The sequence below is a fragment of the Scyliorhinus torazame genome, chromosome 1, assembly GCF_047496885.1.
Source record: "Scyliorhinus torazame isolate Kashiwa2021f chromosome 1, sScyTor2.1, whole genome shotgun sequence".
Taxonomy (NCBI): Eukaryota; Metazoa; Chordata; class Chondrichthyes; order Carcharhiniformes; family Scyliorhinidae; genus Scyliorhinus; species Scyliorhinus torazame.
This window is the reverse complement of record NC_092707.1, coordinates 131083461-131103031: the sequence shown is the minus strand read 5'-3', so window position 1 is coordinate 131103031 and position 19571 is coordinate 131083461. Positions and strand designations below refer to the sequence as shown.

Sequence of the window (19571 nt, the reverse complement as noted above, 5' to 3'; positions counted from 1 at the left end):
GAGAGGTGGCAAATGGAGTTTAATGCAGAAAAGTGTGAGGTGATTCATTTTGGAAGGAATAACAGGAAGAGAGTACTGGGCTAATGGTAAGATTCTTGGTAGTGTGGATGAGCAGAGAGATCTCGGTGTCCATGTACATAGATCTCTGACAGTTGCCACACAGGTTGAGAGGGTTGTTAAGAAGGCATACGGTGTGTTAGCTTTTATTGGTAGAGGGATTGAGTTTTGGAGCCATGAGGTCATGTTGCAGCTGTACAAAACTCTGGTGCGGCCGCATCTGGAGTATTGCGTACAATTCTGGTCGCCGCATTATAGGAAGGATGTGGAAGCATTGGAAAGGGTGCAGAGGAGATTTACCAGAATGTTGCCTGGTATGGAGGGAAGATCTTATGAGGAAAGGCTGAGGGACTTGAGGCTGTTTTCGTTAGAGAGAAGAAGGTTAAGAGGTGACTTAATTGAAGCATACAAGATGATCAGAGGATTAGATAGGGTGGACAGTGAGAGTCTTTTTCCTCGGATGGTGATGTCTAGCACGAGGGGACATAGCTTTAAATTGAGGTGAGATAGATATAGGACAGATGTCAGAGGTAGGTTCTTTATTCCGAGAGTAGTAAGGGCGTGGAATGCCCTGCCTGCAACAGTAGTGGACTCACCAACATTAAGGGCATTTAAATTAAGGGGCAGCACGGTAGCATTGTGGATAGCACAATTGCTTCACAGCTCCAGGGTCCCAGGTTCGATTCCGGCTTGGGTCACTGTCTGTGCGGAGTCTGCACATCCTCCCCGTGTGTGCGTGGGTTTCCTCCGGGTGCTCCGGTTTCCTCCCACAGTCCAAAGATGTGCAGGTTAGGTGGATTGGCCATGATAAATTGCCCTTAGTGTCCAAAATTGCCCTTAGTGTTGGGTGGGGTTACTGGGTTATGGGGATAGGGTGGAGCTGTTAACCTTGGGTAGGATGCTCTTTCCAAGAGCCAGTGCAGACTCGATGGGCCGAATGGCCTCCTTCTGCACTGTAAATTCTATGATAAATGGTCATTGGATAAACATATGGATGATAAGGGAATAGTGTAGATGGGTTTTAGAGTGGTTTCACAGGTCGGCGCAGCATCAAGGGCCGAAGGGCCTGTACTGTGCTGTAATGTTCTATGCTCTATATTACAGCTGATTGTCATGCTACAGTTTGATAGAAAAGAATGGATTCCACCCAGCTCGTTAACAGAAGAGCAGTGTTGAAGGGGTACGGTGTGGTCAAGGTTGCAGATAGGTCAAGAAACAAGGTGAAGGGATAGCTTACCATGGTCACAGTTACTTAGGATGACATTTGTCAAGTAGTGTAGATCATCACTAGTCAGCCCAAGAGATTCCAGGCCAGTATTATATCCTATCATACATACATTTTTTTAGGCAATATTTTCAACAATTTTTGTTTTTATTTAAAATTTACAGCATTCATAGTATTTTGCTTTTGTATTAGCAAAACATCTTCACTTTATGGCAAATCAGAATAAGTATGCATGTATTTAGGATTATCACTAGAACAAAAAGGGAAACTTGGGATAGCATTTAGGGTTGTTTGGATAAATATTTAGATCTGTAGAATATGAAATACAGGGAAAAGTAGATAAATAGATTATAGTACCTATTCTGGGGCAGCACGGTGGCACAGTGGTTAGCCCTGCTGTCTCACTGTGCCAGGGACCCAGGTTCAATTCTGCTCTTGGGTGACTGTCTGTGTGAAGTTTGCACATTCTCCCAGTGTCTGCGTGTGTTTCCTCCAGATGCTCTGGTTTGCTCCCACAGTCCAAAGATGTGCTGGTTAGATGGGGCAGCGGGGATAGGGCAGGGGAGTAGGCCTAGGTAGAGTGTCCTTTCAGAGGGTTGGTGCAGGCTCGATGGGCCAAACGGCCTCCTCTGCATTGTAGGAATTCTATGGTTCTATGATGCAAGATCAACTATTAATACAGAGCTAAATAACCTTTCTGTGCTGTCAGTGTAATGAATCTACAAAAAGTCACGCTAATATTGGCAATATCCAGTGGGTTCAGTGTGGACTCCAGATATTTCTGATTAAGTATTGGCTTTTAAACTAAGTATTAGGCCTTTAGTTATCATAATAGCCTACCAACAGGATACAGTTTATGTTGCTTATTTTAAGACACCAACATAAATTTAGCATTCAACAATATTTGAATTTCTTACCTTGAAAGCCAGAACACACAGAAACAGAACGGTGTACATTATAATGGTTTTAGTGGAGCCTGTCTCAATCACAACTTCTCTTTCTGGGAAAAAAAACTTGGCAGGAAAATGATCATTTACTTAGAAATATAAACCATGTAACATTAACTGAAAAACTGTAATAAAAAGAACAATCTAAACATCCATGACTCTTCGCATCAATAAGGGTGTTCCAGTACAGCAGCCTATTTTTCCTTTTAGATATGTTAAAAGAGGACTGGATGGTACATTAATTAATGATTAACATCTCAAAGCAGAGTTGAAATCAAGCCTAGACTGATGGGATGAAGATCCCACCTGTATGCTGGCTGCAACACAGGAAGAAGCAGTGGTGTAGTGGTATTGTCACTGGACTAGTAATCCAGAGACCGAGAGTAATGCTCTGGGGACCAGAGTTCGACTACCACACGACAGATGGTGAAAGTTGAATTTGATTTAAAAAAATCTGGAACCATCGTTGATTTTTGTGAAAACCTGTCTGGTTCACTTTAGCGAAGGAAATCTGCAATCCTTACCTGGGGTGGCATACATGTGACTCTAGACGCACAGCAATGTGGTTGACACTTATATGCCCTCTGAAATAACCTACCTCAATATCTGGATGACAAAACCCTACTGTTTTAGGCAAATAAGCAAGCTTTTACAATTAAGAGATAAAATTGACAATTACATCAAAGAATGACACCATATGGCTTGAGATCAGAATCCTTGCATTGTGTTGCAATGATGGACTCCAACTCAATTGATCAATTCTCTACTTTTGTTTAATCAAAAAAGCAAGTGATATTACACATCTTCAATCAAGTCTGAACAATTTATATTTATATACTGCCTTCAATGTAGAAAAATATTCCATTATCAAGCAAACGTTGACAGAGTTAAGGAAATATTAACAGGGCTGATTAAAAGGTTGAGTTTTGAAGAGATTATTAAGGGAGGAGAGGAGACAAGTTTAGGCAATTTTCAGGGCTTGGAACCTTGACAGTTAAAAGGCATAGCCAATGGTGGGAAAAGAAAGTGCAGAATGCACAGGAAGTCAGAGATGGAGCATAGAGATGGAGCATAGTAGGGCTGGAAGATAGTACAGCTGGAGGAAATTACAGAAATGGAAAGGTCAGAAGCTGTGGAGTGATTTGATCATGTGGTTGAGAGCTTTAAATTCAAGGGGCTGATACACCAGGAGCAGATCTAGGTCAGAAAGTAAAAGGATAATTACGGTATGGATTGCAACAGTTTGGATAAATGCAGGTTTATATGAGGTAGTAAAATCATGGAGGCACTGGGATAGTGGCATTGTCACTGGAGACACAGGGTCATGCTCTTGGGACCTGGGTTCGAATCCTGCCATGGCAGATGGCGAAATTTGAATTAAATAAAAATCTGGAATTAAAGTCTAATGATGACCATGAAACCATTGGCGATTCTCGTAAAAACCCACTTGGTTTACGTTCTTTAGGGAAGGAAACCTTTTGTCCTTATCTGGTCTGGCCTATATGTGATTCCAGATCCACGGCAATGTGGTTGGCTCTTAAATGCTCCCAGGGATAGGCAATAAAATAAATGCTGGCCCAGTCAGCAACACCCACATCCAATGAACAGATAAAAAAAGCAGGGCAATTGAGTTAGGGATGGAGGTGGGTGATAAAACATAAAAGTTGCCATAGTCCCAGATGACCATAGGCTGCTTTCCCCTTTGATTTAACCTGAGGATCACACCTCAGTTGAGGAGCAAGGTTGAGAAGTTGGGGCCTTCATGAATAATGGGTGGAATCCACCAAGATGGCGCCGGAGCGAGGCGACTCTGCGAGCTCTCCCAAACAGATCCACTTTTTACTTAACTTATACTTGTTCTAATCTTTTAAAAATTAATTCTAAAACTAACATTACTAACCTCTCTCTCTTATCTTCTCTTGCAGGCTTGAACATCCTCCGAGGCCCTTGGAGACCTTTTGACCCGACCTGACCTGATCTCCGTGACCTGGAAGAAGATCGGGCCCAAACCGGAAGTGAAACGCCGACCCGGACCGCAGAGCTCCCAACCCGGCCTAACTACCGACGCCAGCCCCCGGATCGCCCTGCCCAGTCCCCGGAGCTCCGGACCCGGCCCGACGCGACCCCAGAGAACCGCCCAGCGACCCGACCCGGATAGGCCCGCCCAACAACCCGACCTACCTGGTGATGGAAGAAAGAAAAAGCCACGTGGAGGCCCGACCGGGCCTACTTCAAGATCCGACCCCAGGAGCGCCCAGGAAGGGAACAGACCACGGGACCCAGCCCAACCTGCCTCAGGAAGCCCCTGCCCACAGCCCAGGACCCCCGAAACAGCGGAGACCCCGCGCGAGGACCCAAACGCGCTGCAAGGTATTCCCGTGCCCGCAGAACGGCGGGACCCATCCGGATCGCAAACAGGCCCCCCTAGCAACCCCTCTACCTCAACCAACTCCCAGGACCCTGCCAGACGCGACCCCAGATACGTAAACAGCGCCCTGGTCCCCGCCAGCGCCCTGGACCCCGCCAGACGCAACCACCTACCTTCCACAAGGGCTGACATCTGCCATCGGATCCCAGGATCATCCAGCAGCAGCCGCCGACCGAGGAAGTGAGGGAAACACGGCAGTCTGCAGGTTAGACTGAAGCAACACGGTTTCAAGACTCCTCTCCCCAGCATACTCCTGGCAAACGTCCAAGCGATCGAAAACAAGCTAGATGAACTTAACGCCAGACTTGCCTCTCAGAGGGAAGAAAGAGACTGCTGTGTGCTCTGTTTCACAGAGACATGGCTCACCCCCGCCTCACCGGACTGTGCCATACAACCTGAAGGCTTCTCAATTCACCGGGTGGACCGCAAGGCCAGGCAAAGCGAAGGGTGGATGGGTGTGTCTCCCCATCAACTCCTCCTGGTGCTTGGATGTGGCGACTCTGGCGACCTACTGCTCCCAGACCTGGAATACCTGACCGTGAAGTGCCGCCCATATTATCTTCCACATGAGTTCACTTCAGCCATTATCACAGCGGTCTACATCCCACCCCAGGCAGAAGTGAGGAAGGCGCTGGACAAACTATACACAGTAATAAACAACTACGAAACAAAACACCCGGAGGCCTTGTTCATCGTGGCCGGAGACCTCAACAAGGCCAACCTCAGAGTGTACTGCCAAAATTCCACCAGCACTTCTGTCCCACCAGGGGCGACAACACTCTTGACCACTGCTACTCAAAAATCAAGGACGCCTACCGTTCCATCCCCCGACCGCACTTTGGGAAATCAGACCATAAGGCGGTGCTCCTGCACCCGGCATACAAGCAGAAACTCAAGCGGGAAAATCCAGCTAAGAAGGTTGTGCAGTGCTGATCCGAGGAGACAGAAGAGCTCTTACGTGACTGCTTAGAGACAGTGGACTGGTCCATATTTAAGAACTCAGCGACCAACTTAAATGAGTATGCCACCACCGTCACAGACTTCATCAGCAAATGTGTGAACGACTGCATGCCAATGAAAGATCTGAGGCGTTCAAGGCAGACGACCCTGACCTATACAAGAAATCCAGGTACGACCTCCGCAAAGCCATCCGGAATACCAAGAGAGAATATCAAACCAAGCTAGAGTCACAGATAGACTCTCGGCGGTTGTGGCAAGGACTAAACAACATAACGGGCTACAAAGCGAAGCCGAACAGTATCTCTGTCAGCAGCACACCCCTCCCCGATGAACTCAATGCGTTCTATGCTCGGTTCGAGCAGGTAACCAACAATCCGCTGTCGAGTGCCCCAGCAGCCCATAATTCACCCATACCCACCATCACAGCTTCCGAAGTCAGATTGGCCTTCCTGAAAGTGAACCCTCGGCAGGCGACGGGCCCGGACGGGATCCCTGGTCGTGCACTCAGAGCCTGCGCGGACCAGCTGGCAGAGGTTTTCGCGGACATCTTTAACCTGTCCCTACTCCACTCCAAGAAGACCACCATCATACCGATACCAAAGAAGAACCAGGCAACGTGCCTCAATGACTACCGACCAGTGGCCCTGACTTCAGTCGTAATGAAGTGCTTCGAGAGATTGATCATGAAGCGCATCACCTCCATACTCCCAGAATGCCTTGATCCACTGCAATTCGCATACCACTGCAACCGGTCCACATCAGACACCATTTCCCTGGCCCTACACTCATCCCTAGAGCATCTCGAAAACAAAGACTCCTACATTAGACTCCAATTTATTGACTACAGCTCTGCCTTCAACATCATAATCCCAGCCAAGCTCATATCAAAGCTCCAAAACCTAGGACTTGGCTCCCCACTCTGCAACTGGATCCTCGATTTTTGACCAACAGACCACAATCAGTAAGAATGAACAACACCTCCGCCACAATACTCCTCAACACCGGTGCCCCGCAAGGCTGCGTACTTAGCCCCCTACTCTACTCCCTGTACACACACACACGACTGCGTGGCAAAACTTAGTTCCAACTCCATCTACAGGTTTGCTGACGATACGACCATAGTGGGCCAGATCTCGAATAACGACGAGTCCGAATACAGGAGGAAGATAGAGAACCTGGTGGAGTGGTGTAGCGACAACAATCTCTCCCTCAACGACAGCAAAACTAAAGAGCTGGTAATTGACTTCAGGAAGCAAAGTACTGTACACCCCCCTGTCAGCATCAACAGGGCCGAGGTGGAGATGGTTAGCAGTTTCAAATTCCTAGGGGTGCACATCTCCAAAATCTGTCCTGGTCCACCCACGTCGATGCTACCACCAAGAAAGCACAACAGCACCTATACTCCCTCAGGAAACTAAGGAAATTCGGCATGTCCACATTAACCCTTACCAACTTTTACAGATGTACCATAGAAAGCATCCTATCGGGCTGCATCACAGCCTGGTATGGCAACTGCTCGGCCCAGGATCGAAAGAAACTTCAGAGAGTCGTGAACACCACCCAGTCCATCACACAAACCTGCCTCCCATCCATTGACTCCATCTACACCTCCCGCTGCCTGGGGAAAGCGGGCAGCATAATCAAAGATCCCTCCCACCCGGCTTACTCACTCTTCCAACTTCTTCCATCGGGCAGGAGATACAGAAGTCTGAGAACAGACACGACAGACTCAAAAACAGCTTCTTCCCCACTGTCACCAGACTCCTAAATGACCCTCTTATGGACTGATTTCATTAACACTACACCCTGTATGCTTCATCCGATGCCGGTGCTTATGTAGTTACATTGTATATGTTGTGTTGCCCTATTATGTATTTTCTTTTATTCCCTTTTCTTCTCATGTACTTAATGATCTGTTGAGCTGCTCGCAGAAAAATACTTTTCACTGTACCTCGGTACACGTGACAATAAACAAATCCAATCCAATCCAATCATGCTGGTGAAAGGAGTCACCTTTATGATGGGAGAGCATATGGAATCAGAGGCTCAGCTCATGGTCAAACAGGAAGCAAAAGTTTCAAATAGTCTGGTTTAGCCCACAACAGTCGGTCAGAATCAGTGGCAAGGAAGTGGAGTTTGTGACACAGCCAAAGTCAATGGTTTCAATCTTTCAGTGCTCATTTGGTGTTACTTATACAGATCTAGGCATAAAGTCTGACAATGCAGAAGTAGATCAGAGACGGCTTGTAGAATCAGATATCAATGATGCTGCTGTGGGGCATGGCAAATGTGAAATGATAAGTGACCAAGGATAGCACCTGAGGGACTCTAATGTTAACGGCATGGGCTGGGACTAAGAGTCATTACAGGATATTTGCTGTTTACAATTGGAAGTTTAAGGGGAACCAGGCAGAGGCATTCCCATTAGTTGGGCAACATAATTTTTTAATAGAGGATGGCATGGCCAACCATACTCAAGGTTGCAATGTGCACCAGGCTCACATTCACAGATGATGCCATTTGGGATTTTGACGAGGGCTGCTTCAGTATCATGATAATTGCAGAAATCTAATTGGAGGTGTTCAAAACGAGCTGTAGAAAAATGGACATGGAATTAGGGGGCAACAATACATGGGGATAAGGTGGTAGTTAGGAAAGATAGTGAGGTGATGGTGTTTTTTGGGGGAGAAATTGATAACAGATTTCCAAAAGCAGTTGGGGACAGTTCCCAAGGTAAGGGAATTACAATTATCAATCTTATCTTCAGTCAAGAGCACAAATGCAAAGAAAAATTAAGTTTAAAAAAAAAGGAACACATACTATTCCCTTCCAAATAGAAAATTCAAGACCCCGAGAGATAAAACTTACCACATTTTGAACGTAATGCTTGGCATGCACATATTGTGGAAGTTCAACATAGATGCCAAGCACTTCTATGCAATAGATGATGATGTCACCTACCAGGTAACATACAAATGGAGTCAGAAAATGTGGAAAGTACTGGATCAAAAAAAAAAAAAGGGAAAAAGTCGTTAGAAGCACATGTTTCTCCATGTAGGTTTCTTGGATAACAGACTGAAAAGCTGAAATAATTACTTATTGAAAATGTCTTAATTTAATGTCATGGGAGCACATTTCCCCTGGGTACTGCTGGTATTTGTCTTTCCTCATACACATGATTACAAAGTTTCCTTCCCTTACTGACAGCTGCAAACCTTTCCTATCGGTCCTTGGCTGCCACATCCTACCACAGATTCCCCCCACCACGTGCCAGCCAATTAATAAATCTGGACAGGTGTCAGTCAGGACTCCGTAAACATTTATTTAAATGAGGTTCTGATGATGCCCCGAAAATATTAGGATTTGCTGTCCACTACTCGGCGTCCTTGCACCCTTACATCCCCGCGTAAAAATCAAGACCTGAGAATGAGCAAAAGATAGTAAATAAGTTGAATAAATACTTTCTCCAAGCATTCACATATGAAGTTATGGGCAAACACGTCTTTCCCAAGAAAATTCAAAAAATGCTATAAATGGGATAGAAATTTTAATCAGGTTCGAAACAAATAAATCCCTAAGGATAGGTGCTGTTTATCCAACATTGCTGGGAGAGATTAGAGAAGAGATCTGTGAAACGACTATTATTGAGGGGTTTGTTCGATACTGGGGAGTTATCAGAAGATTGCTCAATCAATCAATCAATATGGTGTCCATAATTAAATGGATGACATAACAGGTACAGGAAACTACAGACCCATTAACTTGGATTCTATTCCACAACTTAATTACCTTCATTTCAGAATGTAAATGCAAATTCACACCTGGACTCATCCTTTGAACCTCCTAACACCTTATTCAAACCCTTTATGTTCTATTCCCCATTATTACCAGCTGTTTGCAGTTGCTAGGCTCATCAACATATCAAAAGCACGAGTTCCATTAACACAACCAAATGGTCCCTGCCTTTAAGCAGCTTCCACTTTGCAATAGTTAAGAATATATAACCAGAGACATTCCAATTTATTTGATTTCCCTAATATTGTCATGTCATCACTATTTTTCCCTGACAAAACTAACCAATTCGCCCCGACCCCTGCACTTTCCCCATAGTGTATTTTTTTCTTCTTTCAAGTATTTGCCTAATTCTCTTTTGAACGTACGCTACTGAATGTTTCCATCAGGCAGTGCTTTCCAGAACATAACAATTGGCGGTGGAAAAAAAAAATCATGTTGCTGATGGTACTTTTACCAATCACCTTAAACTTGTGTCTTTTGGTTACTGACCCTTCTGCCACTGGAAACAGCTCCTCTTTAATAATTCTATCAAACTATTTCATAATTTTGAACACCTCACCAAATCTCCTCTTAACCTTCTCTGTTCAAAGGAGATCCACAGCTTCTCCTCCTCATAACTAAAGTTCGTCGTTCCTTATCCCAAAAGCCATTCTAGCAAATCTCTTCTGCACTTCTCTAAGGACTTGACATCCTTCCTAAATTATGATGTCCAGAATTGAACTCCATACTCCAGCTAATTAAAGCTTAACTAATTTTCTAAAGCAGAATTTCCATGTTTTTCTAGTCAGGGCAGCACGGTAGCACTATGGCTACACGGCGCCAGGGTCTCGGGTTCGATTCCCAGCTTAGGTCACTGTCTGTGCATAGGGCTGCATGTTCTCCCTGTGTATCTGCGTAGGGTACCTCCGGGTGCTCCGGTTTCCTCCCACAAGTCCCGCAAGGTGTGCTGTTAGGTTATTTGGATATTCTGAATTCTCCCTCCGTGTACCCGAACAGGTGCCGGAATGTGGTGACTAGGGTCTTTTCACAGTAACTTAATTGCAGTGTTAATGTAAGCCTACTTGTGACAATAAAGATTATATATTTCTCTATTAACAAAGCCACAGATCTCATGTGCTTTCTTAACAACCTTGTCAACTTCCATTTCTACCTTTAAAAATTTGTGTTTCTGTTTCTCATTTTTAGAAATGTACCATTTAGTTTAAAATCGCTTCTCATTCATCCTACAAAAATTTATTATTTCACACTACCTTGCATTAAAATTTAATCTGCCGTTTTATCAGCTGGTCTACGTCCTCCTAATTGTTCACTACATTTGAGTTTTGTATCATCTGCAAACATTGAATTACCCCTGGATGCCCAGGTCCATTCCATTCATAGAGTTCTAAAGGAACGGTTTTCGTAATATCAGTGCCTGAATAACACCAAGGCACACTCACTCTGGTCCAAAAAACAACTTCCACCATTACACAGATTCCTGTCCATTAGTCAATTTTGTATCCATGCTGCCATTGTCAGTTTAATTCTATGGGTTTGCATTCCACAAACGTGAAGATTATTTATATGGTAATAACCTCATATCCAGCATTTGACATGGATTCAGAAAGGGGGCAGATCAACAATTACATTTATATAGCATATTTAACAGAGTAAAGCAATCTAAGACACCTCACTGAAGCGTTACCAAACAAATGAGACATTGATACATTTGAGATAATAGGGCAGGTGGTCAAATGCTTGGTTATAGAGATAGGTTTTAATGGAGCGTCTTAAAGAAAGAGGTCGAAAGGCGGAGAGTTTAGGACATTGGCAGTTGAAAGCCTGGACAACAACGGTGGAACGATTATAAATTGTTAATGCCCAAGAGACCAGAACCGGAGGAGTGAAGGTAAGCTCAAGGGGTTGTTGAGCTGGAGGAGGTTACTGCGATAAAGAATGGCCATGGAAGGTTTTGAAAAAAAAAAATGAGCAGATAATGGCATAATGGTAATGTCATTGGACTAGTTATCCAGCAGCCCAGGATAATTTCTGGCGACACTGGTTCAAATTCCACCATGATAGCGAGTGGAGTTTAAATATAATTAATTTAAAACACCTGGAATTGAAAACTAGTATTAATAATGGTGACCATGAAATTACCAATTAATGTAAAAAGCATCTGATTCATTCATATGACCTTTTCTTTCTCCCTTTGAATCCACTTCTATTTCATTACTTCAAGTTATTCAAATTCAAATTAAACACTTTCACACCAGCTTTTCTTGTACACACCTGGAAAGGGACATAGGGCTTGGGTTTCTGGCCTCTGGCAAAATAGAATAGAGTGGGACCAGGACTTCAGCACACTTGTGCCTGGAATAGGAGGGAGGATGTATTTGGGCTACACTTTGGATTGTGGCTGTGCTCAGAGAGGAAGGAACAAAATTTTACAGGCAAACTTTTGTGGGCCTATTTGAAAAGAAAATTGGAGATAATGTTAGTCATAGTTTAATGCATCCCTGGAACTAGAGCAAAATAAACTGTGCATGCATAGGTATAATGGTTGCTGAAAGCCCAACTCTCTGCAGTCGTTATAAAAAAATACCACTGCTGTTCCATGTTAAAAGAAGCCAACCAATCCCACGTGAAAAACCACTATGACCTTTTCATTTTTGAAATTCAGAAAATAGGCTTTATACCAGATTCAGTTACAGACAAGATTCTGTGAAGCTCAATCTATTCAAGGTTGTGCCACATTGAGTGCACTCTCTATTTTGTACGAGTTTGAACTAATGCAATGTAAGTTTTACATTATCAAAGACTGGCACCTAATGTGATTTAAACAGATTTTTAATGCAAATAATAGTCTGCTAACTTTAAAAGAAAATTGGTCGATCCTTACCTTAATAACTCCATAAACTCCTAAGCCACTGATGGTAGACATTAAAATGTCAAAGATAAGAGATGTAAAAGTCTCCACTGAAACACATAAGACCATAAGACCATAAGACATAGGAGCGGAAGTAAGGCCATTCGGCCCATCGAGTCCACTCCACCATTCAATCGTGGCTGATTTCAACTCCATTTACCCGCGCTCTCTCCATAGCCCTTAATTCCTCGAGAAATCAAGAATTTACCAACTTCTGTCATTTCCAAGCATTAGTGGAAAATGGCTGTGAATAGTAGAATTAGACTGGGACAATTAATCAAGTGAGTTAGGATACTGCCTTAACAATGATGAATGTCAGAAGCACTGCATCTTTAGTGCTTTTGGGGGCCAGTTTAGCTCAGTTGGCTGGACAGCTAGTTTGTGAGGCAGAACAAAGCCAATAGTGCACGTTTAATTGTCGCATCGGCTGAGGTTATTCAAGAAGGCTCGCCTTTCTCAATCTTGCCCCTCACCTGAGGTGTTGTGATCCTCAGGTTAAACCACCATGTCATCCCTTCCCCTCAAAGGGGAAGCAGCCTATGGTCATCTGGGACTATGGCTACTTTACTTACTGATCTTTAGTTTATTCAAAATCTAAACATTCCATAACATTTTAATTAGCCTGTTTTTAATAGTAAGGTTGAGAATCAAAGTTTTATTCAATTAAGTCTTCAGGAGTATCTTTAAACAGAACATTTTGTATTTGTATTTCTTTGAGTCTAACAATAGTTTAAATTATGCTCAGCACTGTAGATTTGATCTAGATACGAGCATCAAAGCCAACATTCAGCATCAAAATGAGACCAATTTTCATTTGTCTTAAAAACAGCTGCCAAAGGTAAATAACTCACTTTCTCCCCTTCATCTACCCAAACATAGGCTCAATTTGTTTCTTAAATCAAAAACGTTACATTACCAGGCCACATTAAATTTATTTCATCAACCCCTGGTTGCATTGATATAGAGTGGAGCCATGTTAAAATCTATAGTGAATCTTTGAATTTAACATTTTAATATACAACATTGCTCGTCACAATCTAGTGCTGAAATAAATTGCCATCCTACGCGTGAAGCATTTCCACAGCATACTGCAGATTTTCTAATCTAAATCATTAAAAATTAAGGTAACAGCATCCAAAATATTCATTTACCTCCATGAAAGACACCTTGAAGATGAATACCAACCATAGAGACATCTACTTTTGAATCTGGCCTGAACAATCTCACCAGTTCAAATCCAGCCATTACTGTCCAAACAATCTGCAAGATGAAAAAAAAGAGCATTTTGCTATTTCCAAATGATTATTGTAATAGTGATTGTCCATTGGTGAGCTACACGATGCACAAGACTGGACACAAGTGACAATTCCAAGTCTTGATGTTGCTCAACTGCAGAAATTATATTGGATATGCAGCACGAAAATAAATCATTTGGCTTAACCAGTCCATTTCAGTGTTTCTGCTCCATTTCAGCTGTCTCCTAACTTTTCTCAGATAAATTTACCATCATAGCCATCCATTCTCTTCTCCTTCATGCTTGTCTGGTTTTTCCCATTAAAATGCATCTATACTTTGCACTTTAACCACTCCCTGTGGTTGCAAATTTCACATTCTCTCCACTCTTTCATCTAAATTTTCTATTGGAGTGCTTGGTCGCTCTCTTAAATCAATATATTTTAGTTTTACCATTTCCTACAACAAAAAACATTCTCTCTGTATCCACTCTATAAAAACCTTTTATAATTTTAAAGACCTCTATTAGGTCAACTAAGGAAGTCTGTCTGGTAGCGTGCGTTGACCTTGGACTTGCTTGTTCTGGTGCAGCTTTGGGCAGGTCTCTCCTCGGTGAAAGCCAGAGCCAAGAGAGCGATTCTCTCTTGGGGGATCCTTCTTATACCCAAAAGGGGCTTTGCGCACTTTTGGGTGGGCCCTGAACTTGGCCCCAATTAATTGGGCCATTTTTCAATCGTTCCCATCGATTTCCTCCAATAAAGGGGTGGGTGCCCTGATGGCTGGGCGTGTCCTAGACGGCTGTTGGCCTGCTTTGTTCTGGTCTCCTCTGGCGCCGGGGTGTCTGCCTTAGTATCATTTACTTAAATGTTTTGTCCCCGGAGATGGCCCATTAGTATGCTAATGGGTTTGCAGTTTTGGTCTTGTCTGGGAGCTGCAGCTCCAATCAACAGACAAACCCTGAACCTGCTTGTTTTCTCAGTATTGTCCATTTTCCCTGCAATCTTTGCAAAGTGTCCATTTTGTAATCGGGAAGTGGGTATCCCAGATGGCTACACTCCCTCCTTGTGATCCTCAACGCAAAGCGTGAAGGATCACATTACTGCGTTGTCTTCGTTCTCTGACCAAGCGGGGCACCCATAAGCACTTCACGGGCTCTACACTGCCCTATCCAATGAAATGCAATTTTTACCCAAAATCATTTTACTTACATACATCAGTATAAAACCCTACGGGGCGCTATGACATTCAGGCATGCATTACGAAATAAAAAACTGGAACCTCTAACTATCCTCAATAAACTATCTGCACTCAAACAATCAAAAACAATCTACAACACTTTAAACTGTACAAATAGCAGCAACACAAGTTTCTCTGGCTTGGCAATCAGAGTATCGCCAGTACTAAGAGTGATTCTACTATGTACGATAGCGAATACCAGGTTATAAACTGGTCACACCAGGTCGGGGTGTCGGTAACTGTCTCGGGGTGTAGTGTATGGTAGGGGTGGGAATCATTCACGGCTGTGGGGTCAGGGGGGCAGCGTCCGCGCGCAACTGAAGGTATCCCGCTAAGATCCAGGTGAACATGAAGGTTGTCTTCATCTTTCCGCCTTTGTCTTCTTTTTCTTCCTCTGGGATTTCTGAGGTTCCGGAGTTCTATGGACACAAGCATAATATCTGTTATCTTGCTTAAGATCTCGTATGTCTGTCTGTCTGCCCTTTGTTGCCAATTACCCATTATGATTGGTCACCATCTGTGACTCCCTCATTTAAAAAAAAAACCCGAATCTTTGGACAAGACATCCGAGAAAAATACTGACACAGTGCGAGCTGTCTCGCAGCCTGTGCGATCTACCATCCTAGTGTTTGAGGATGTAAATAGCATACGGAAGCAACCTAAGGGTTGCCAAAAACAAACAAAAGAATTTTGAACGTAACGAGCCAAAATGGGGTGCGTATGGGCCGCGGCGGGTAAGAAATGGGTGGAATCCTCGGGTAGGACGGTGATCAGTGCCATATGTGCTCTACCCGAGCGTAGCTGACCAGAGGGGGGTCCTCAGGCAGGGCGGGGACCAGTGCCGTTTCTCCACTGCCTGAGCAACCGGCAAGAACGGGTAAGAATGTGCTCGTTGTGGGGGGCTTCCTCTAGTGATCGAATCAGGAGAGTAGCTAAGAGTGGTGTCTGTCGACAAACTAGCTCTTCTGAACGGTTGGCTGTGGACAAACTTGTTCCATTAACAAGTACTCCGTTCCCTCCACTTTCAGAATCAGCGCCCTGCCCAAAACAAAAAAATCTATCCAAGAGTAGGCTCTGTGCATGTGAGAAAAAAAAAAAGAAAATTCCCTGGCCAGGGGCCTAGCAAAATTTCCACGGATCTACTCCCCCCATCTGGTCCATAAACCCCCTAACCACCTTGGCCGCAGCCGGCCTCTTCCCCGTCCTAGATCTGGAGCGATCTAATGCTGGGTCCAGCACTGTGTTGAAATCCCCCCCCATTATCAAGCTTCCTGCCTCCAGATCCGGAATCCGCCCCAACATGCGCTTCATAAATCCAGCATCATCACAGTTCGGGGCGTAGACGTTCACCAATACCACACACACCCGCTGTAGTCTACCGCTCACCATCACGTATCGACCTCCATTATCCACTCCGATATTCTTGGCCTCAAACGACACCCACTTCCCCACCAGTATTGCCACCCCTCTGTTCTTTGCATCCAGCCCCAAATTGAATACCTGTCCTATCCAGCCCTTTCGTAATCTGACCTGGTCTGCCACCTTCAAATGTGTCTCCTGAAGCATGACCATGTCTGCCTTCAGTCCCTTTAAGTGCGCGAACACTCGGGGCCCTCTTAACCGGCCCATTCAGGCCCCTCACGTTCCAAGTTATCAGCCGGATTGGGGGGTTTCCCCACCCCACCACCCCCACCCCCCCCTCCCACCCCACCACCCCCTCCCACCCCATCGGCCAATGCAGCAGCAACCCAATATATCACCCCTCCCCCGCTAGATCCATGTCATGTCTAGCTCTTTTGCTCCCCCCATAACACTCCCGTAAGTCAGCTGACTCCTGCTGACCCCGGCCTCCCCGCCATCCCAGTGACCCCCCCCCCAGTGTGGGAATCCCCCCTCCCCCTCCTCCCCAGCAGTCAGTGAGCGCTCCCACCCCCTCCGTCTTTCCCCAATGCAGGAAAAAGCCCGCGCTTTCCTAAGCCGGCCCCGCCTCCTCTGGCGCAGCTCCTTTTGCGGCCTTATCCCAATTCCCCCTTCCCCGGGCCTCCCCTCCCTCCAGCACAGACGCCCACAATCTCCCCATCAGATCTCTTCCCCCATCCCCATCCATCACCCAACCTGTGGAACATTCCCGCGCATAGTTAAAACCCTGCATACATCCGACATTACCCCCACAACCACAGACCCTCAGTTTGAGTCCAACTTTTCAGTTTGTAATGAGGTCCAAGCCTCCTCAGGCGTTTCAAAGTAGTGGTGTCAATCCCGAAACGTGACCCACAATCGCGCTGGCTGCAGCATTCCGAACCTCACCCCCTTCCGGTGGAGCACCGCCTTGGCCCGATTAAAACCAGCTCTCTTCTTTGCCACCTCCGCGCTCCAGTCCTGGTAGATTCGGATCTCCGTATTCTCCCACCTGCTGCTCCGCTCCTTCTTGCCCATCTCAAAACACACTCTCTATCCACGAGACGGTGAAACCTCACCACCACCGCCCATGGCGGCTCATTGGCCTTGGGTCTCCTCGCCAGGACCTGATGAGCCCCATCCAGCTCCAGCGGATGCGGAAAGGCCCCCGCTCCCATCAGCGAATTGAGCATCGTGCTCACATATGCTCCAGCATTGGCCCCCTCCACTCCTTCAGGGAGACCCAGAATCCGAAGATTCTTCCTCCTCGACCTGTTCTCCAGGTCCTCGAATCTTTCCGCCCACCTCCTGTGCAATGCCTCGTGCGCCACCACCTTCACCGCCAGGCCCAAGATCTCATCCTCATTCTCTGCGGTTTTCTCCCGCACCGCCTGGATCGCCGCCCCTTGGGCCTTCTGGGTCTCCACTAACCCCTCGATCGCCGTCAGCATCGGCGCCAGCACCTCTTTCTTCAGATCCTCAAAGCAGCGCTTGAGAAACTCCTGCTGCTCCTGCACCCATGCCGCTTGATCTACGCCCGCCGCCATCTTGTTTTTTCTCCCTCGCACTTTTCGCTGCTCCCAAAACGCTTTTTTGACCGCTCCACTCCTGGTCCAATCCATATACTATGGAGGGGGGACCTTGCTCACCTTCCCGCACTAGAGGTTGTCGAAAAAATTGCCGTTGGGGCTGCTCAAGAGAGCCGAAAAGTCAGTTTTAGTGGGAACCGCCGAATGTGCGGCTTAGCTCCGCATGGCCACAACCGGAGGTCCGGTGCTTGCAACTTCAATTGCATATGGGGAAAGTGGATCTGGGACCTATAATGCGGGGGCTGTGCTGAGGGCTCTTTTTAAAGCATTCACGGCATCCATGTGCTGTGAAAGCCATTCCCAAGGTGCCTGCTTCTTGAGAAGTTCGGATAGGGGCGCTGCTTTTGTGGCGAAATCATCGATATGGTTTCGGCAGTAGCGAACAAGTCCTAAAAATGACCGGAGGGCTGTTACGTTATGGGGAAGGGGCAATTTGGCGATCGAGACAATTCTCTTTTGCTCGATCTCACGTTTACCATGTGTGATTACTGTACCCAAATAAATCACTTTTTCCTGCAAAATCTGGGCCTTCTTGGGGTTGACTTTAAATCCAATTTCTTTTAGGAGTGCCAGGAGTTCGTCGAGAAGCGAAATCTGCTCTCCCTTTGTCTGTCTGTAGTAGCAAGTCATCTGCATACTGGACCAGACATTCGGGTTGGAACAATTTTGCTAGTCCATTTGCCAGCTGTCGGTGGAAAATGGAGGGGGAGTGTGTAAGCCTTGTGGAAGGCACGTCCACTTACTGTTGTCCCAGGAATGTAAAGGCAAATTTGTACTGGCACGCTTTATCCAATGGAATGGACCAAAAGCCGTTGCTAATGGCCAAAACCGAATTTTGTTTTGACTAGGGTTTGAGCATGGTCTCGGGACTCGTGGCTACGGTGGGGGCTGCTACTGAGGTTACTTTGTTCAGTTCCCGGTAATCAATGGTCAGTTGCCATGATCCATCGGGTTTCCTGACGGGCTAAATTGGTCTGTTGTTTGTGGAGGCTACTGACCGGAGTACGCCTTGATCAAGCAAACTCTCTATTACTTTGGAGATTTCTCCCTCTGCCTCTTGGGGAAAACCATACTGCTTTTGGGGTCTGGGGTCGGGACCTGTAATGTTCACCACTAGCTATCTTGCCACAGTCGTGCTTGTGCTGTGCAAATGCTGCTTTATGTTGCTGCAGGACTCCCCTAACCTGTTTGTCCTGACTAATGGCTCGAGGGTCAAACCAGAAGTCTCCTACTGAGCTCATTCTGTTTTCATAGTCTCCAACTGTGAGCGTGGCGGGGGCTCGTGCAGCCTTTGCCATTCTTCATACACATTTATTAACTGGATCAAAAGAGAGGTTGTGGGAGCTCATGAAATCGATTCCTAGGATGTGTTCAGCTGTCTGGGGTAGATTGACCAAAACTACGGGGTGTTTAGTTATAATGTTCCCTATTTGTATCGCTACAGGGGCTGTGATGTGTCCTTGTTGTAAATGACCTGTAAAGCCGCTGAGTGTGATGTTATCTGTTGTGGGCCACGTGTCTCGCTGAAACATCGTGGAGGAATTGAGTGTGGTGCGGGATCCTCCTGTGTCCCAAAGAAATTCTACGGGGTGTCCCCAGACTTTGCCTGCTACTACCGGTCTACCAGACTTGTCCCAAAGGGTGTCGCAGACTCAAGTTGGGGAGCCCGAACACCGTCAGTCGGTGCCGTTCATGGCTATGTTCTCTGAACGGGCGCTAACGCTATGGATTGGCTTTGCCCTATTCTTATTTAGGGTGCCTGTCTGTTGGTTTCTCTGCTGCTTCTGGGGGGCTT

General features: G+C 45.8%; 1 protein-coding gene across 1 annotated transcript in view; it reads right to left on the bottom strand.

Moving 5' to 3' along the window:
* LOC140412468 (lysosomal-associated transmembrane protein 4A-like) overlaps positions 1 to 19571 on the bottom strand; it is a 46067-nt gene that overhangs the window by 13052 nt on the left and 13444 nt on the right. The window contains exons 2-5 of the mRNA XM_072500825.1: positions 13472 to 13580; positions 12294 to 12370; positions 8486 to 8617; positions 2200 to 2295 (exon numbers count right to left, since the gene is read on the bottom strand). Of these exons, the coding sequence (XP_072356926.1) occupies positions 2200 to 2295; positions 8486 to 8617; positions 12294 to 12370; positions 13472 to 13580 (414 nt within the window). The remainder of the gene's footprint in view (positions 1 to 2199; positions 2296 to 8485; positions 8618 to 12293; positions 12371 to 13471; positions 13581 to 19571) is intronic.